Consider the following 22,082-nt stretch of genomic DNA (forward strand, 5'->3'; position numbering starts at 1 on the left):
ATTACTACAGAATAGTATAGACAGACTAGTTTCATATGTCGACATCCCCCGGGGCTATGGATCTGCTGGTAGCATATAAGTCTGTCTGAGCAATTCCCACCTCTTTACAACAGTACAACTGGCTGATAATTATGAAGGCAACATATTATCACTTTTTAGGTCACATTATTATGCAACAACATTCAGAATAATCAATTTTCGATCAAAATTTGGGTGGTAGTTGCGGTTTATTTGTGCGATTTTAATCAGTTTTTTACTGACATAAGATTATTTTTTATATAAATTCATCAATAATCCTTTGTAGGAACCATGGCGGATGGTCCATGGTTAGGATGATTCTACGTGTATTGATTCCTCTATGTGTTGTTAATATATGTTTTAGTCATTCTTTGCCTAAAAGTAAGTTCTTTTAAATTCGCTAGGATTCCATTTATACTACCTTACTCGGGATTATTACGACGGGTTTATTAACGACCGGTAAAAATATGGTTCGGGAAAAATATGGTGAAATTGCTCAAAACCCACCACATTTTCCCGGTCGCCATTTTACCGGTGTCCAACCTTTCAATTTTAGATTCTAAAATTTTGTCTCAGATGTAAATTTTCTTATTAGAGCTAAGCAAGTTTAGAAATTTTCGCATTGCTAAAACTTGAGAAACAAGTCGAATTATCAATAATTAAATGTTTACGTGTATCAAATAACCATTATGACTCAATTTGTAGAAAATCTTCGAAAGAATGCATCGTTCACATTGTTTAGAATTATGAATAAATGACTGATGAAACTGATTCATGTAATTGACAGTTTTAATTAATTCAAGTTTTAATTTAACTGTTACTTTTACTTTGAGTCCTATTTCATTATGTAGAGATAGTCAATACCTAAGAAATTAAAAATTGGCCTATTTAAATCAACTTTGACAATAAGGATTATATAACAAGAATTGGGTAAAAAGGTGAATTTTTTGCAATTTTAGCCAAATGAAGTCGAAAAACCTACAACAAGTGTCCCAATAGTCTTCTTTAGTGAATATACGACAACGATTAAAATATGAGCACCCATACCCCTTGGGAAGCCTAAAAGCTGAGTCGGCGGGTTTATTAACGACCGGTGAAAATGTGGTTCGGGAAAAATATGGCGAAATTACCCTAAACCCGCCACTTTATCCCGGTCATAATAATCCCGAGTAAGGTAGTTGTTCTCCATTTTTTGGGAGAAATTATGAGAAAACGGTTTACAAAAACATCTCATTATTTTTAATAAAAATACTCTGACTTCCGATGATAAATTATATTGAACATTTTCTGAAGATATTTCATTCTTACACTTTTCAGATTGTTTGGAACTAAGTTATCTCTGTGCAGGAAACGAGATATGCATTTTCGAAAGTAAGTACTTCTTGTCCTTTTCAACAAAAAATATGTATCATTATTAATGATTATAATGATGTTCTATGGCATGTATTTCTTAATCATATTATCTGCTTGCATAATGCATATCGTCCAAGACGATTTGATATAAAGTGAAAGCTCAGCATGATTCAAAATGTAGTTTATTTCCTAATTGTTTGGTTGCAGTTGTTTGTCTTGTTGTTTTACTGTCAACGATGGAACTTTTAATAATTTGTATTTATTATATATAATAACAATACTGAGTTTTGATGCTATGATTTTATGTTAGCTCCCACTTTAAAAGACTAATCGGAGCTACCTTTTCAGATAGCTTTTCGACTAAGTCATGTGGATCTCCCTGCCCCCAGGGCATCTGTCTCTATAAAAATGGTAAGATCTCACGAAAAGCTTTTTGAACATACAATGTTTATTATTAATTATTTTCGAGACTCAGATCCAAGTCATGCTCAGAATAAAAATTGGTCTGCAACCGCATTTGACTATGCTCTTTTTGTTGCAAACTCGTAGAAATTCACATCCGATAAATTGGTAGAAAAGGCCACTACCCGAAAAGCCGAATTCAAAACCTATTTTTGTATAACGGGTACCTGCTCAACCACAGATTACGCATTAGGAGCCTGATGAGTTGTACTTCCTTAGTTACTTCCTTAGTTACACACTTCCACAGTAGTTAAAGGAACAGAATGTACACAATACATGTGTAATGTGTATAACAGGTGTATTGTGTACTATCTGTTTGTATTGTGTACAATCTGTTTGTCTATACAAAGGACTGTGTTATTACTCTTCCACCTCCTTAAAGATAGGAATGCCATTGTGCTTTATTGTATTATCTAATACCCAATGTTTCTGTATAAGAACAATTGAATATATAGTAGTTAACAGTATTCACAGTACCCTCACTTAGTAAGGTATCTGTAAGCACTTGTAATGTTGTCAAACGCCTCATAATTGTTCATTACTACTTAGTATTCTCATTACCAAGCAACATATATAGGTGAAGTTATCTTAAAACAAATCTTAGGGAATCCGCTTATTCAAATTTTGGTCTATTGAATAATCATAATGTTAGGTTATTAAATATTTGTTATTATAAATTATGATAATAAGTAAGTGCGACACGGCCACGTGTACCACCTTTACAGTCCCACTACTAATACCACCTCTCTAACTACACAACCTCACAACAGTCACCTCACTTATTCACCTCACTTAATACGCGTGATTTGTTTGATGGCCTCTGTAAAGCCACTACTTATAACGAGGACCACCTCCTACTGACAGCAGCTCACATAGTAAGACTATTAGCACTGGTAATTTGGCCCACGCCCAGGATAATTACTAGCTTCCTGTCCTGTAATGGTTTTATGTGTACAGTAGTAAGAGGATTAGAAGCGGTGGTAGGGTATATTAGCGTATATAATTAGCGTTTATTACCATATATTAGCATACATAATGAGGGAACCTGAGGTTATATGTGGGGATTAAGAGGATATGTAGTGAAATCTATCTTAATAGCTACTGAAATGAACTTATCCGACATCCGTGTGTCACTAAATAGCTACTGAAATGAACTTATCCGACATCAGTGTGTCACTAAATAGCTAATGAAATGAACTTCTCTGTGTGTCACTAAATAGCTAATGAAATGAACTTATCCGACATCCGTGTGTCAATAAATAGCTAATGAAATGAACTTCTCTGTGTGTCACTAAATAGCTAATGAAATGAACTTCTCTGTGTGTCACTAAATAGCTAATGAAATGAACTTCTCTGTGTGTCACTAAATAGCTACTAAAATGGACTTCTCTGTGTGTCACTAAATATCTACTGAAATGAACTTATCCGACATCCGTGTGTCACTAAATAGCTAATGAAATGAACTTATCCGACATCCGTGTGTCACTAAATAGCTAATGAAATGAACTTCTCTGTGTGTCACTAAATAGCTAATGAAATGAACTTCTCTGTGTGTCACTAAATAGCTACTAAAATGGACTTCTTTGTGTGTCACTAAATATCTACTGAAATGAACTTATCCGACATCCGTGTGTCACTAAATAGCTAATGAAATGAACTTATCCGACATCCGTGTGTCACTAAATAGCTAATGAAATGGACTTCTCTGTGTGTCACTAAATAGTTACTAAAATGAACTTATCTGTGTGTCACTAAATAGCTACTGAAATTAGCTACTCTTTAGGTCAAATAGCTTGAGATGTTAAATTTCAGGCTTAGTAATTCGTAGATTTAGCTCATTTTTGCAAGTACCTAGGTGCAGAGGGGTAAAATCCAATCCTTAAGTTTAGCCCTATTCGCAATTGATGCAAAATTTATAAACTAAATGTGATTTATTTTACAAAACATTTTATAATTCTGTCTGAGTTTTGATAATATAATTTCTTAAAACAGGAATTGATTTGCTGCAACGTGTAAGACGAGCCCCAAAATCTCACCACCAGGGCGGCAAGGGTAAACAACACCCTCAAGAGGTCACCAAAGAGGCCGAAGAACAAGGTTAGCTCTTTTTGTTAGCTCTTTTTAACTGGTGTTACACTTCTGGTAAACACTGTTAGTGTTATACTGCTTTTATTGTTCAGAGTTCTGTTAGGAATGTCAGGGCGTTCCCACTTCTACACTTCACTTTTCTATCCTGGCCACACTCCTTTCATTCCTTTCATTCCTTGTAGTACATAATCCAAGAAGAAACACTCAACATGTGCCCTAAACATTGTAAACAAGGTAGTGTGGAAGAGCCCAGGGACCATGGATCAAACACAGTGCAGATATGCCGCACTGCTCTACATACAACAGCCTCCTGCAAATTGCCATGATATTTGGTGGCAGAGTGACCAGAGGGTAATTATACCGTATACGGTAAAGGTTGGGGCATGGTGTTGTGCAATAGTAATGGAGGCAATGGAGACACACCCTCCTATCGTCCTGTAGCTAGTCATGGTCTCCAGATTCCTTCTCTCTTCCCTCCATCTCTATCTGTCGTATCTAGTGTCCTGACACTAATCTGTGGTGACGTCACAGCTAATCCATCATTATATAATTATTGGAGTGTATTTACAGGTTGATTATTGTGTATATAGTGAGTATTTGTCACTAACCATGTGTATTTTCAGTGTCTGATACCTACCTACATCTACATCTTAACTCAGAGTAAGTAGCAGTCTTCACATGCTGGCGACTGTTAACTTATGGCAAGTTTCCATAAATAAAATTTTACTATGAGCGCTCATTGTCGCCTACTGAGCGCTTATTTAGCGATTATAATCGGTTTAGGCTGTTTATAATCGCTTTTATAGCGATTATAATTGTTTCAAATAAAAGCGCTCATAACCGATTATTATTGCTGTAAATATTTTTAAAAGCGATTACCTTATTTTTTAGCGCTTATAATCGCTTTTTGGTCGTTTCTAATCGATTAAATCGCTTCGAAAGCGATTTTTCCAAGAATAAAGCGATTATAAGCGCTGGAAAAGCGGCCGCTCAGAAAAGCGCTTGTAAGCGCCGTTTATAAGCGATAAATAAGCGATTATACGTTGACTGCAATTTAGCCTTTTTGAAAGCGCCTACAGAGCGACTACAGAGCGCTTTTTTAAAAAACCACTTATAAGCGATTTTTAATCGCCAATTGTCGCTCCTTGTCGCTTATTGTCGCTTTTTATTTTACCGCTTTTTACCGTTTTTTCTATCTTTTCCACCGCTTTTTACCGTTTTTCCTATCAACATGGTTCTAAACGTGGTTGTACAAAAAAGCGCTTATAAGCGCTTTTTTTAATACCGGTTGGAACGGAATTGAAAAGCGCTTATAAGCGATTATAATCGCTTTTTTTATTCACCGTTTTTTACCGCTTACCCCATCAACATGATTCGGACCTTTACTGATAGTTGAAATTCGACATATGACGTCATCTAGTGTCATCTAGCGTCATCTAGCGAGAAATATCGCCAGATGATGATAGATGACGCTAGATGACGCTAGATGACGCAAATTAGCGACATTGTCGCTAATTGCACGGCATCTTTCGAATGTCTGACGCTTTCTGGCGCTATCTAGCGCTACATGACGCTGTATGACACTAGATGACGCTAGATGACGCTAGATGACGCTAGATGACGCTAGATGACGCTAGATGACGCTAGATGACGCTAGATGACGCTAGATGACGCTAGGCACGCAGCACTGACGCCAGGCGACAGATAGCACTATTTTCATAAAAATTCTAGGGACGACATCTAGCGTCATCTAGCGTGATATGTTGCCGCGACATCTGACGCTATCTGACGCCATCTAGCGACATCTGACGATATCTGACGACATCTGACGCGACGACATCTGACGCAGGCGACATCAAGCGCTAGATAGCGGGATAAGTCAGTTTACGACAGTTCACGCTATCTAGCGCTATATAGCGCCAGATTACAGATAGCGCTATATAGCGTCAGATGTCGTTGCGACATATAGCGTTAGATAGCGCTATATAGCGTTAGATAGCGCTAAATAGCGAAGAATTTCGGGTCATGACAGTCCAGACTATTTAGCGCTAGATGTCGCTATCTAGCGTTATATGTCGCTGCACGTCAGATGTCGTTGCGTCATATAGCGCTAGATAGCGTTAGATAGCGCTGCGTCAGAATATGTCGTCGCTATGTGGAGTGAGCTATGTGGAGTGAGCTATGTGGAGTGAGCTATGTGGAGTGAGCTATGTGGAGTGAGCTATGTGGAGTGAGCTATGTGGAGTGAGCTATGTGCCTCGCTGGGCTAAAGTAGTGAATGTCCTTGCTGTCCGGCAAGTTAAACAAGGAACTGAAACTACTAGGTTCCGTACAGGCTCAACTCTACACCCATGTCAATATGTTCATATGTAAGCCTCTTGATTATATAGCACAAGATATCATATCCTATCACAGTAACAGTAACCCTATGTGTATGTGTGTGTGTGTGTGTGTGTGTGTGTGTGTGTGTGTGTGTGTGTGTGTGTGTGTGTGTGTGTGTGTGTGTGTGTGTGTGTGTGTGTGTGTGTGTGTGTGTGTGTGTGTTTGTGTTTTTTTAATACTAGTTGGAACGGAATTAAAAAGCGCTTATAAGCGATTACAATCGCTTTTTTTATTCACCGTTTTTACCGCTTACCCCATCAACATGATTCGGACCTTTACTGATAGTTAAAATTCGACATATGACGTCATCTAGCGTCATCTAGTGTGAAATATCGCCAGATGATGATAGATAACGCTAGATGACGCAAGATGACGCCAATTAGCGACATTGTCGCTAATTGCACGGCACCTTTCGAATGTCGCTATCTGACGCTTTCTGGCGCTATCTAGCGCTACATGACGCTATATGACGCTGTATGACGCTAGATGACGCTCAATGACGCTAAATGACGTTAAATGACGCTAAAAGTAAATGACGCTAGGCACTTGCACTTGCACCAGGCGACAGATAGCGCTATTTTCATAAAATGTCCGCTTTTTTTTGCAACATCTAGCGGTGTCTAGCGCTATCTAACGCTATATGTCGCAACAATATCTGACGCAGCGCTATCTAGTGCTATCTAGTGCTATCTAGCGCTATCTAGCGGAGAATGTCAGTTTGTGACAGTTTACGCTAGATAGCGCTATCTAGCCCTAGATATCGCGGCGACAGCTAGCACTAGATATCGCCGCGCTAGATAAACTAGCGCTAGCTAATGAAGGATGTCGGTTTGCGACAGTCAACGCAGTACACGTAGACACATGGCTATCATGTCATATGTGAATCCAAACCCTCACACCAAAGCTATCAAAGTTATTTAACCTGAGCCTTAATTGACGATGTCAATTCATCGCAGCTCGGCGAAGCACAGAAGCGCGTTTCGCAGATCTAGCGAGAAGCGTAATTGGATGCGCGGCGCGGCACATTAACGCTTAAAGCTTCGAGCAATAGCGAGCAGTAAACTGTAGACTCGTGGCTATGTGAAAATGAAAAGTATAATATAAATACGACTACATCGTGTTTCCATTTTTTGGCAAGCAGAATAATTTGCAATTTAGTAACATATAATATGTGCTAAATTTTTTATGAACAAGTAAATGATTTGATCATTGTTAATGGACTAGCCCGACGCGCGCTACTTCGTACTTCTTGGCTTGGACTAATATTTTGAGAAAAAGCGGCGCGTGATAAAAAATTAATGATTTGATGGTTTAGCAAATGTTGACGATGTGATCATACTTTTCGTCTTTCCAGTTGGAGGTGCACGATAAAAATAAAGTTGCTCGGATTTTCAAAATTTTTGTTTACATTTTTTTGGAGAGTTTAAGCCTTTTCACAATATAAATTTTGTTATACGTTTTTGGAATCATCAGTGAGTTTCGCATAGGTGCCAAAATTGGTGATGCGTGGCTTTGGGAGCAAAAGTTAGTTTAAAACTCGCGTAATTTATCGAAATTCGAGGATTTTGGACGTATTATTCGGATATATTTTTGGTTCCTTGAATGAGATCATTCTGAAAATTTGTAAAAACCTTCCAATACTAATAGGGCTTTCACAACTGTCCAAAAATTTAGTGGATATTGGAGTTGATATAATAATTGATTGACGATGTCAACCCATCAAGTTCGGTGCTCGATTCGATGCGAAGCAAGAATGACAATTCGCGCGGCGCGTCGAAGCGGCGAAGTCCTCCAATTCCATACATAGCTATTAAGCTATTAGTATTATGTCACAATCACACTAGTAAGCGTAATAATTTGGAAAACCCCGGCCGGCGGCATCAGGCCCCTTATATAATTATAAATATAATATGTAAACGACCCCTTAATTATAAGTGATATTTAATATTTTGTTCCACTCAGCCGAATATTTAATAAATCGAGTGTAATAGTTGGGTGACTTCGACGCATAAAAATAACAAAAAAGATTGGGAGGAAAAAAACAGGCTGGGCTTACGGTCCCAGTAAAACACACACACACACACACACACACACACACACACACACACACACACACACACACACACACACACACACACACACACACACACACACACACACACACACACACACACACACACACACACACACAGGGTTAGGGTTACTGTTACTGTGATAGGATATGATATCTTGTGCTATATGTAGCGACGACATCTGACACAGCGCTATCTAACGGTATCTAGCGCTATATGACGCAACGACATCTGACACAGCGCTATCTAACGCTATCTAGCGCTATATGACGCAACGACATCTGACGTGCAGCGACATATAGCGCTAGATAGCGACATCTAGCGCTAAATAGCCTGGACTGTCACGACCCGAAATTCTTCGCTATTTAGCGCTATCTAACGCTATTCAGCGCTATCTAACGCTATCTAGCGCTATCTAGCGCTATATGTCGCAACGACATCTGACGCTATATAGCGCTATCTGTAATCTGGCGCTATATAGCGCTAGATAGCGTGAACTGTCGTAAACTGACTTATCCCGCTATCTAGCGCTTGATGTCGCCTGCGTCAGATGTCGTCGCGTCAGATGTCGTCAGATGTCGTCAGATGTCGCTAGATGGCGTCAGATAGCGTCAGATGTCGCGGCAACATATCACGCTAGCGTCATACAGCGTCATACAGCGTCATATAGTGTCATGTAGCGCTAGATAGCGCCAGAAAGCGTCAGACATTCGAAAGGTGCCGTACAATTAGCGACAATATCGCTAATTGGCGTCATCTAGCGTCATCTAGCGTCATCTAGCGTCATCTATCATCATCTGGCGATATTTCACGCTAGATGACGCTAGATGACACTAGATGACGTCATATGTCGAATTTCAACTATCAGTAAAGGTCCGAATCATGTTGATGGGGTAAGCGGTAAAAAACGGTGAATAAAAAAAGCGATTATAATCGCTTATAAGCGCTTTTCAATTCCGTTCCAACCGGTATTAAAAAAAGCGCTTATAAGCGCTTTTTTGTACAACCACGTTTAGAACCATGTTGATAGGAAAAACGGTAAAAAGCGGTGGAAAAGATAGAAAAAGCGGTAAAATAAAAAGCGACAATAAGCGACAAGGAGCGACAATTGGCGATAAAAAATCGCTTATAAGTGGTTTTTAAAAAAGCGCTCCGTAGTCGATCTGTAGGCGCTTTCAAAAAGGCTAAATTGCAGTCAACGTATAATCGCTTATTTATCGCTTATAAACGGCGCTTATAAGCGCTTTTCTGAGCGGCCGCTTTTCCAGCGCTTATAATCGCTTTATTCTTGGAAAAATCGCTTTCGAAACGATTTAATCGATTAGAAACGACCAAAATGCGATTATAAGCGCTAAAAAAATAAGGTAATCGCTTTTAAAAATATTTACAGCAATTATAATCGGTTATGAGCGCTTTTATTTGAATCAATTATAATCGCTATAAAAGCGATTATAAACAAATTATTATAATTAACTGTATTTCACAATCTTATGTTCACATCTAAGTTGATCCAAGCTGTTTCTAAAATACACAGCTGATACCACATGAGTACACAGTGTTGTGTTAAACAATCTCTGTGTACATTGGTCTATGTGATCCCCCAATCCCCCGTGTTATTGCGAGTAGCTGGAAATGCTGTTCCGCTCTCTTTTTCCTGGTGACTTGGTGAGGGTGCGGCTATTCTGGGACCGAGTACCAGATCTGGTTATTAGATACTAATGAGATACTAATGAGATACTAATGAGATGCTAATTAGATGATAATTAGATGCTAATCGCTTGTTTACTAACAAGGGCAATACTGATTACACCCTACATGTTTATTACATGATACTCACAGCAATCTGAAATATTGCATTCTTGTAATGGCAATGGTCTCATAGAATATCGAACCTTTATGTGATAGAAACATCATCAAGAAGAACAATCACAACTATCCGTGAATAGTCTGCTTCTACACTCTCAACCCTCTAGAATGTGACACTTTATTTAACTATAACATGTGATAGAAGATATTTCCCGTATAAACTATGTCAAGATCCCAGTATTGACCCTCTCACAAGATGTATTTGTTCCTTCAACTGTCCCCGCTGTAAACTACACAGAATGAACACCTGTTCTTATGTTGTCATCTCAGAACATTGTCTCGTCTAAAGTTTAGTACACTCACTACACAGTACACATTCTATACTTAGTACAATACTCTTTACTCATATTAGGACTAGTGTTATCATAGTTAATTTAAGATTAATAATCTCAGAGTATTGTCAGAAAGGATGAGCTCTGAAAGTTAAATAGATATTATATGACAAGCTTATACATATATAAATAACGTACTGATATCATCTGGGTTCTTTAAAATAAGATGGTGGTTGTAAGGTAGAAATTTATAATTCTTTCCTCTTTTTTGTGGTATCTCTCTATCAAGAAAAGTTCAGCCACATTTTCATTTGATTGAGAGCAATTTAGTCGCAACAATTTGTAATGCATCTTTAACACATGTATATTCATTATTTTCATTTATAGTACACATTCTGCACTGAGTACAGAGTCTGTGTACACTGAGTACAGAGTCTGTGCACACTGAGTACAGAGTCTGTGTACACTGAGTACAGAGTCTGTGCACACTGAGTACAGAGTCTGTGCACACTGAGTACAGAGTATGTGCACACTGAGTACAGAGTCTGTGTACACTGAGTACAGAGTATGTGTACACTGTGTACAGAGTATGTGTACACTGAGTACAGAGTCTGTGCACACTGAGTACAGAGTCTGTGCACACTGAGTACAGAGTATGTGCACACTGAGTACAGAGTATGTGCACACTGAGTACAGAGTCTGTGCACACTGAGTACAGAGTCTGTGCACACTGAGTACAGAGTCTGTGCACACTGAGTACAGAGTCTGTGCACACTGAATACAGTGTCTGTGTACACTGAGTACAGAGTCTGTGCACACTGAGTACAGAGTCTGTGTAAACTGAATACAGAGTCTGTGTAAACTGAATACAGTGTCTGTGTAAACTGAATACAGTGTCTGTGTACAGTGTACCGAGTACTACACACTCCTACTCATTAGGTGCGGTCCTCTCACAGATATGTGTGTATTGAATGTGATGGTTGTCATGGTAACAGGTGCGTGTGTATATTATAGTGTACAGATCCCTCCTGGATCACTTCTCTATGATTGTGGTAACTGGAGTTATAATAACTTAATGAGACAGTTTATAATGGTATGGATGTATTAAGGACCACGCCCCATCCCTTTTGACGGATAGTATTGTAGGTAACAGTAATATAACAGGGATTGTACCACACTAATCTAGAAGAGCAGTCTGCCCCTCCTCTTATACACTCTGCTGTATTTACAGAGCTGCAAGGTCAAAGGGTTATTTTGCTAAAGATGGTAGAGGTATGATGCATCCAGCGCATTGCAGCTGGAAAACCGGGGATAACAATAAATACAAATTAGAACCCAATAGTTAAGAACCCAATACTCAACTCTAATGTGATCCAATACAAAACACTGGAATAATCTTAAGAAAACTTATTTAAATGAAGCAGAAAATTATCCTTTTATTAGAATGGATCATTACTCCTCGTGTGCAGGCACATTCTCTCAATAAAAACACACATATTGGCATTAATCCAACTCCCATGTCATAATCTCAGAGACAGGTCTCGTCTGGCTACAGAAGTGTCCTTCCAGATTAAAAGCAAGCAATTACAAGTTTATTTCCACTAATCACTTTGCCACACATCTCCCACGAAATTAATAGTAACCAATTACTATGTCTGATAACTTCTTTCTGTCACAAATCGCATACGAAATCGATTTCCTTTCACTTATACTCCTTTGAGAGCACATTCATGTAATCTATCTGATGAATAATCACAACAATTTCACCTTGCACTTGGCCTGGTATTGTCCACTTCCAATTAATTTCCCCCTCAAATGACCACCTTGAGAGCCACACCAACCGTTTTGTAGCAATGGTAAAAGTGGGAGGGGCGTCTTAAAACGTATGTTTATCCCACATATTCCGTTACTCCGCTCACACCATCTCATGAGATGTTGTAATTACTGTTACAATGTAACACTTAAATTGTGGCCCAATCAACAAACCCTGACCTCCGCAGGCAGTCCAGACTAGACAAGGAACAGTTGCACCATCTTGCTGTGAACATTACTAAGTTCTTCAGCTGGCCTGAAAACTCTATCAAGAACTGCCAGTAAGTTACTCGTTATTATAATTTAATTAATTGTTTTAATAATTTCAACACTACTATATAACAAATAATCTGAGGAGGTTATGAAAAGATGATATTTTATTCGAAGATTTCAACTGTGTCTAATTCTAAAGTTAATTCAGTGTTATTATAATGTTCGCTAATTAATTAGTGACGTAGTTTAAATACTGGTTGGCTAATCTAGAAGACCACTCGACTCTAGTAGTAGTCGAACTAGAGTTCAGGTACTGGTAGCGTACTCTAATTCGACAGAGTCCAACCTTAGGGTTTGTCGAACTAGAGGACGTGTTCCGGTCCTCATGGTATGTAATAGTTGTAATACCAAATATCAATCTGCACATTGATATCCCAGACATAAGGGAACAGTAGAACGACTCATTGTCACATGACTCGGATAGGTCAAATCATTGGCCAATTATCTACTAGTCTCATAGGAAAGAATAATGTTTTCTCGCAGCTTGTGAAACGTAAAGCAATATGGTTTATTGATGTACCATAACATCTACATTCTGCAAGCTGTGTTATTAATCTAGGAGAAATATACCAAAGCTATTAAGATAGGTCAGGTCTGTGAGGACAATAAGGCACTGAGTGCGTCACTATTCACTATGCAGTATGCACCGTTAATAATCTGCACTAATAATATCTTGCAACGTTTCTAAGCTGGTGAGATGGTGACAAATTGACCTTTGACGCAGTGCTACCGTCATGATAGAGGCTGCCCATTCCACCCAATATAAATCAAGACACGCTATATACCATGTATATTAAATTATATATTTGTTTGTAGATCAGTTCGTATGGCGAGTGCAGCCTTTTAGTGTTATTACATTTCATGTTATGAATTATCTGATTCTTTCTGATTAGAATCGAGACATTCAAGTTCCAACCTCATAGTCAAACTAAATTCTAAACGTCCAAAAAATTCAAAAAACAAACATAATTGAACACCAGTTGTCAAATGGATGTTTGAAAATTGTCAAAAAATGTGATAAAATACGAGAGCTGCGAAAAAGAACAAATTGGTTAAATGTCAATTTTTAGGAAAGGTAAAGACTGTAGTCAAACTCGAAAAATAACACGAAAACTAAGGCTGGTGAAGTTTTATAAAATAATCGAACATAGATGATTCTCAATCCTGATTAGCACGAAATAATTCTTACCGTTCAAATCATTCGCCCAAGTCCGGCAGCAAGCTTTTTAAAAATATTTGGAACCGTTCCACTTCAGCGTAACAACACTTGCACAAATCTAATTGAAGATTTACCTTACTTAGACATCTTTATGAAGATGTCCGAAAGAAAATGTGCTCCATATAAAGCTCGTTCATGTGAGAATGTCAGTCTCCGTTTATTTAATTTGGAGGTTTTCTGTCACTGGATGCTACTTCTCCTAACTAGATACGAGTTGAAATGTTTATTGAAGCTTTGATCTACGTAATTATTTTCAGGGAAACACTCGAACACCTTACCTGTGCTGTAGTTGGACTAAATCCTGTTCTCGTTTCTACTAATCTAGGTAATCATCATTTAAAGCATATCATTTACTTTTCCTTTTTCTTTCCCAACAATAAAATCTTCAACAACTTCCGCCTCTATCGCTGTTATTTCGTAATGTTCGCAGAATATCTGACCACTATTCAGTGAATAGTGGTCAGATATTCTGGAAATAACAGCAAAGTATTCACTTTGCAACTGCAGGAGACATAAGTAGCCAATAATTTACTCCAACTGATTTTACGGATCGCCAATCGCCCGACGTATCCAACTTTACACACTCCAGGCAATGTCTAGTTAACCACTGTCTATAATTTAACTATCGTCTAATTTTCATGCGCATAAAATTAAGATTGAGCGTATGACATAATCACCTATATTTGTAGGAATCTATCAACTTTGAGTATTCATTGTTTTAAGCTCAATTAACAGATCCTCGCTCTACCTACTGAGGAGTTAAACCGCTCTAACGACAAATAGATAATTTAACTTTGTTGAGACTATAGAGGTTAGATGTATGTAATCGACCACAGACTTCTATTTACACAACGACCTGTAATTTCCTGCCAACTTCGTACGAAGATCTTAACGCTTGGTTATTTACTCTACCTATCGTGTAACAATTACAGGATATTTAACTCCGATTGTGGGCGCCATGCTGACAGTTAAATCCACTCTAAAAACTACTACAGGAAACAACAATACAACCTCATAATATAGAATAATTGAGATAACGGAATGATCAAAACTCGTACCATCCCATCCCATCCCATCCCATCCCATCCCATCCCATCCCATCCCATCCCATCCCATCCCATCCCATCCCATCCCATCCCATTCCATCCCATCCCATCCCATCCCCTGTGACTCTTTCAATCCTTTAATTTCGCAGCATTAGAGAGTAACATTGATAAGATAACCCCGATAAAAGTTGACTCTGTTGGAACATCAAACAAGGTTGGTATTTCTTTCTAGTAATCATTCTGTAATCGTCTATTCATCATTTATTTTAAATCATTATTTAATTATGAATAATTAACCATTGTACAAATTTGGGCATAATATAAAAAGCCAAAACCAGTCATTGGTACCCTGGCCCTACTCGTCTAATCGGCCTCGGATCGAATGGAAAGTATGTCAACATCACTCAGCACTCTGCATAATACATAATATTATAATATGCAGGACTACGTTCCTTTAAATATCCGTTCCCATTCTTATCTGAAGTGTCAAATTGTAAAATTATAGTTGTACTCTAGTGCATACACCTTGTTAATATTTCATAGCTAAGACCGAACTGCTCGAACTAACGAGATGCATATTGTCCAACCATAAGTAGATAAGAGGCTTCATACCTGCGTTTAGATCGACGCACCGTTTTCTTATAAAGTTATTATACTACTTCTAAGGTACAGATCTTCTGATCCGGAAATGCTTAATGTAACCTTGTTGAGCTCCGCCATTCCTCGGAGTGTAATTCTTCTAAAAGTGATTATCTAAAATATGGTATAAACGCTCCTGACAAATTAGTCATTTGCGCCCCATTATTTAGAGAATTTACGATGAAATTGATGTGAAGTGGGGCACAAGTTATATCCGGGCCGTGGGCCCAGTTGGAAAGCGCATCATCTCAATCTCGTCCCAAGATTTACTGCTTAGTTTGTGCATACCGTTCATCTTTGAATTTCCAAATGATTCTAATCAGACAGTGCATATTGTGTTCTCTAATCGTTCAGGTAAATTATTTCAGTTCATTATTAATATTATATTTATCATGATTATAACATGTATATTGTATAACAGGAATTGAAATAGTCAGTCCAAATATGTACAAAGTTGAAGAAAATTGCACACGATGCCCACATTTGTTCTCAAAAGTGTAACTGTTCACTGTCAGAAGACATTTATCCTAAATTTGGCTCGAATTCTATCAGATTATTCAATATCGCCACATCATAGATTGGATGGATTTTAAATTGTTGCTAGTTTCACTCGGGTTTGTCTTTGGCACCAGATGTTCAGCAACATGACCTAATTAAGACACTTTCCCACTACTAACTTTAGAAAGAATAAGAAACTAAAACTGTTTCTTTCCACAGAATGCGAGCCTGTTAGCAGCGGAAGATACAGTTACTACCACACTTGTACCAGAGAAGATGACTCTGTCTGACGTTATGATCTGGGTGTTTGGGGCCATTCTGCTCCTCCTCCTTGTATCTCTATTTCTTGTTTATCTGGTTCAGAAAAGGTATGTCAAGTTTTTAAGTGTCATACCGCAATAAAATACAACAAAATACAATCAAATTCCCATTCAGTATCTTTGTGGGTAAGATTTTTAATATCTTGAGATAAAATGTTATGCCTACCCGCCCTACCTGCATATATTGCTTTATTTAGTCTGTGCCCCTCCCCCCCCCCCCCCGGCCCCCACCCCCCCCCCCCCCCCCCCCCTATTCTATTGTTGTATTTCAATACGCCACACCCAGCTGTGGCAGGTGACACTTTAAATTATGATCTTGCATTAGAAGAACACGCTTCAAATGTAATATTTTAGCATTTTGTAGAACAGAGGAATATTTGACAAATATTGCTCTGTTTTACAAAACACTAAATAAGTGAATTACTCTCATAATTTGCGTCGTGATATTTCACGTTTGCTTAAATGTACAGTAATTTAGTCAGCTTAATCTTTACCCCCACTTACAGACAAACTGGACACTCGAAGCTTAATAATGAAAGTGACAATGGATCTAACTCCGAATTGTATTATGACTACGAGGTTTGTAATTTGGAGATTATGATATTTTGTTTGTTAAGCAATAAATAAAATATTGTATATTCAACTAATAGCCGTTCGTATTCTCCGATTTGTACTCACGTATTCAGTGATTGGTTGCCATATAATGGCTATCCTAACTTATTTGGTTGCAGAAATTGAATTACTTTACTGAATAATTAAAATTTATGACATCTTCACCATATGAATATGGTTAACATTGTTTTCCTAAAGATACAATACGATCAAAGGTATTTTCCAGTTCCTAAATAAACAAATTTTATACATGAATTTTGTATGAATTCTGATTACTCACAAACTTGCTGTTAGTAAATAATAAGGGTGAGATCTTACTTAAATCGTAGTTATATTTTAGCGAAGTCATTTCAGAATGCGTAATTATGAATGTAATTATGAATGTCATAACGTGTAGTGTCAGTAAACAGTTGACCCTATTGTTGAGAGAGAGAGAGAGAGAGAGAGAGAGAGAGAGAGAGAGAGAGAGAGAGAGAGAGAGAGAGAGAGAGAGAGAGAGAGAGAGAGAGAGAGAGAGAGATAGCCTCTCATTAATTTTATACTGTGCTACTCAATCTAGTGATGAGTCCCGAATAAGTGAGCATTCATAATATCATATCTCGCTCTGTGTGACGTAGATCTCGGAAATTAGGTCCCTTCAGAGTGAAATGGGGGAATGTGTCGGAATTGCGATGTGATTATACCTTATACCGTATACGGAGCTACTAATATACCGAGAATTCTGGAGCGGGTGCAAAAGTCGGGAGCTGGGATCGAGTAATTCAGTCATTGTGCCCTATAACAATAGTATAAGAATGTATAAGAATAGAAATACCATTATAACTTAACACCTAACTACTTCTCAGAACCTGGTACGTTCCCGGATACAAGAACAAACAAGTACCCACCACCGCCCTCCCAACCTGACCCAGCACCAAGTGTCCTCCAGTAAACAATGGAGCACCGAGGAGAAGGGTTCTCCCGAGTATATTGGACAAAAGATGGATATACAGAGCGCCCACCTAGCTCTTAGTTACATGGAGCAATACTTGTCAGACACCGACAAGATTGGTACCGAGTGGGAGGTTTGTTTTGTTTAGAATGTATCGGGGTTACTCAAAAGTGTTTTAACCTTGTCAACTGCTTTTTTCCCCGCCCCCAGTGTTGTCTCACGTCATAATATTTCACACATCAATAGTTAAATCAAACCTATTTCAGAGGCTGTGTGTGTATGAGCCTGAACTTCAGCTCAGTGATGTTGGTATAAGAGCGGAGAACGTTGCTAAAAATCGCTTCTCGACTGTTATGCCTTGTGAGTAGTTATTTAATCTCTTGAAAAATACGAAATTTGCGTTTTTATAGCAAATGTACTGAAAACAATGAACGCACGTCAAAGCGCACGTCATGATGTACTCAAAATGTACATTTGTTTATGTTATTATGAAATGGGGGCCAAAAGTCACTTCACATACTTGTGGCTTATTTCTCACTGAGTGCCCTATTGAAATAATTCTTTCTGGTATGACTTGTTATTGTCACTCATTCGAGGAATATATCAAATCAAATTATAACGATGTTCATTTCCTCCGAATGATCGTTCATTTTCGCGGTTTTTAGAATTATTGGATCGAGTCAAATTGTAATGTGTTTGGCCTTCTAAGATACACTTGTCCTGAAAAATTGAGCTCTGGCTACACAGATGACCGAGATATCGAGCATAAAGAGGTTAGTCATTACGCGGTATCAAGTGATTGGGTTGACATTAGATCTGCACTTTGGGAATCGTACAGAGAGCCCAATTACGATGTCGTAATGAAATGATTACCCAATCAATTTTTGTAACGAGAAAAACAAATTGCTTGATAACTTCGTCATTTTGAATCCGTTTTGAGTAATCTTTTCATATTCCACAACTAATGAACTTTACCAATATGTTAAAATGAAGTTTCTACACACTATACTTCACAAAAACGAGTAGAAACTATAAACGATTCAACTTTGATTGGGTGTTGTTGTTAGCCCGGGTGTGGTTCTCAAAAATAAAATATTTGAATTTAAGCGACGGAATCTTCGAATGAGTAGGTACACTGTTAGTTGTTACAGTTGTTAAACTATAAAGCATGGCTCTGTTATAACACCCTGTTATGTGCACTGACTTTGTCCCCCCCCCCTGTATATGAATATTAATGTTATCTTGTATTTAAAAGAATTCTTTCTTGTTTGGTTTGGTCCTTACCTGCAGTATCCTGCATCGCGAAGGTGCAATATTTTGATGACATAATATTATAGTACAAAGAACAACTTAATAGAATACATTTGCTCTATTAAAAAATTCGTTGTACACAATTGTTTGAGAAGGTACAAATAAATCGTATAATTTGGCACGCCAACATTTTTCAAAAGGTTAAGCCTTATTTTCTGCAGTCTGCAATACTGAATACGTTTTATTTTTTATTTTCACAATGGCCGATGATTGAAATAATTCATTTAGAAAAGAAAAATTGCTTATGCATTGTCGGCAGTACAATGAGATCCACACTCAAGCCATATTTTGAATCACCGATGGTGTGTTTGAATGTAAGTCATGTTGCAACATCTGTGAGAGACCTATTATTTTGGTCTTTTGTATGGAACGCGCGCTGACATTTATATGAAGAAAAACTAGAATTTTATTTTCACGTTGTCATCAAAAATTGTTCGGTTGTGTACAACGTACCGGGGCATGCCCGATAAAAAGTCTGTCCCCCCCCCCCCCCCACTGAGATTTGAGCTCTGTCTACACAAGAATTATGATCTCTAAAATAAACTTTTTCAGATGACCACAACCGAGTGAAGTTGTCGAACCAGCACGCTTCAGACTACATTAATGCCAGCTATATTGTAAGTTTTTGATTCTAAATAGTACATTTCACTTGCTGATAAGTTTAAATAATTAACTTGATTAGAGTATGATACTTATCTGATATCTCAACTTTAATTGACTGAAATACACTCGTAGTACACAGAGAGCCCAAAGAACCCCGCCTACATAGCAAGTCAAGGACCGCTTCAAAATTGCGCGGGCGACTTCTGGCAAATGGTTTGGGAGCAAGGTGTCTCGGAGATTATCATGCTCTCTCTTAACGATGGAATTGATGTAAGTCAAGTGCATGTTTTTATCATAGACAATCGCAACATGTTTCCTATTTTAAACCTGAACCACATGACTATATGTACCTGTAATGTGTATATGTATGTAAATTGTAATGTGTTTCTAACTTACATGTAAATCTATTTCAGTGTTACCAGTACTGGGGGACGGATGGAAATGGAGTATATTATCACTACCAGTTACATCTAGTCAGTGAACATGCCAACCATCCTGACTATCCTGACTACATTGTCCGCAGCTTCTATCTCAAGAACCTGCAGGTGAACTGAAGTTTTGATTATCTCTGTGGTACGGGGTACCCATCAGCTAAACAGCTTATCACTTATATCATCAATCAATCAAAACTCAGACAAAATCACTGTGTGAAAACATGTGGTTCACCATCCCACCAGTATCCAGATATATTGTCTCCTGAAACTCACTTAGTAAACCTTTAAATAATAAACTGTTTTAACAACCCTCCTAACCTCTCCCAGACCTACGAGACTAGGACAGTAACTCAGTTCCACTACGTAGCCTGGCCCATGGCCTCCAGTATACCTCGCTCTACTCAGAGTATACTCGACTTCCGTAGAAAGGTTCACAAAGGTTACCGGGGTCCCAGCGCTCCTCTCCTTGTCCACTGTAACGGTGAGTTGGAATATTTCTACTGTATTGTGTGCTATAGATTAAACAATTGTCGATAAGATGGTATAATTGTGACAGATTTAAGATTATCAGGTACAATGATGAAGATTGCTTCACCTCTAGCAGGTAAACTTATACACTAGTGCTATAATACCGTCTCTCTCAGATGGGTTGGGTCGAACAGGAACCTTCACCCTCCTAGATATGACTCTGAATCGTATATGTAAAGGAGTAAAGGAGATAGATATGGAAGCTGCAGTGGAGCACCTCCGAGATCAGAGAGCTGGAATGGTTGTAACCAAGGTTTGTTTTACTCACAACCCCCCGACCAGTATCTTACAAATATTTCACTAGATAAATGTGCTGAGCATTTCCTCATTTTCTTTGATTGGTTCACTCAATTTCCGTTATATCTCAGGAACAGTACGCGTTTGCTCTATCAGCTGTTGTAGAGGAGATTCACAACATTCTCGGAGAACTGCCCAGTCCTAGGACCGGCCAGGTTACTCCCACCATGGATTAATAAAGATGGAGAACTAGCCACAACATGGGCGCTGGCTATTCCCTTCCATGGACTCAAATTGCAGCAAGAACCAACAATGCTGCAATTTTATAAGAGCTTCTACCACCAAGCTCCCGCACATATGTTAGACCAGTTTACCATTGTTACTGACGTGGTTTTAAAAATAATCAGAGATGGTTTAAGAGACTGGTCGGACGTATGTGTTTAAATGTATTTTGTGCTGTGCATTGTGGCTTTATTGCTTTGCAACAGCATCTTTGCACTGTTGCAGTGATGCCGTTGCACTGCCTTTATCTCACAATCACGAATCAAAATTTAAAATCTAAAATTTGTTTTAACATTTAAATTTCATAACATAAGTGTCATTTTGGATAACAGTTTTAAAGTTTATGCTTCAAATTTCAATTTAATTTAACGTGATAATATTTGAGTGTTTGTCTTCAGCTTTCAAGCTATAAATTATCAGCTAACACATTCTGTAGGTTTTTATTTTCTAGCTGGTCTGGAAATTTTAAAATTTTCACAGCTTAAATATTACCATTTCCACGACTAGAGATTGCATGCTTAACATAGTTTTAAAGTGTATGCTAGTTTAAGATTTTGGAAAATTTAATGATCCCGCTGGAACAAAATGTATCTAGAAGATTGAGTACTCAATAACCCTTAAATTTGCGTCGCTGTGCCAGCTTATTTATTTGCTTTAGCTTGCTTGTCTTTTAACTCAAAATATGTTGGAATTTCTTTCGCTTTCTTCTTCGTTGTCGCCAGAAAACCGTATTTTATTTCTCAAAAAATAATCTGTTTGTTATCATGTACGCATGTTTTAAAACAAAGACATTCAATCGCCGTACCCCTACTCTGCTATATTAG

At 38.1% G+C, this 22,082-nt stretch overlaps 1 protein-coding gene across 1 annotated transcript; it reads left to right on the forward strand.

Annotated features, from left to right (window-relative positions):
- The first annotated feature begins 303 nt into the window (after window positions 1-303).
- Window positions 304-22,080, forward strand: LOC134825828 (receptor-type tyrosine-protein phosphatase N2-like). The gene is made up of 18 exons (XM_063838026.1): window positions 304-399; window positions 1,336-1,389; window positions 1,720-1,782; window positions 3,826-3,930; window positions 4,545-4,581; window positions 12,514-12,606; window positions 14,075-14,142; window positions 15,013-15,077; window positions 16,220-16,368; window positions 16,827-16,899; window positions 17,778-17,996; window positions 18,130-18,223; window positions 19,727-19,791; window positions 19,910-20,047; window positions 20,191-20,322; window positions 20,539-20,692; window positions 20,856-20,992; window positions 21,108-22,080. The coding sequence occupies exons 1-18, from the start codon at window positions 324-326 to the stop codon at window positions 21,210-21,212; spliced, it is 1,827 nt and encodes a 608-aa protein (XP_063694096.1). The 5' UTR covers window positions 304-323; the 3' UTR covers window positions 21,213-22,080.
- Window positions 22,081-22,082: the final 2 nt, after the last annotated feature.

The sequence above is a fragment of the Bolinopsis microptera genome, chromosome 1 (assembly GCF_026151205.1).
Source record: "Bolinopsis microptera isolate Bmic1 chromosome 1, MBARI_Bmic_1.0, whole genome shotgun sequence".
Taxonomy (NCBI): domain Eukaryota; kingdom Metazoa; phylum Ctenophora; class Tentaculata; order Lobata; family Bolinopsidae; genus Bolinopsis; species Bolinopsis microptera.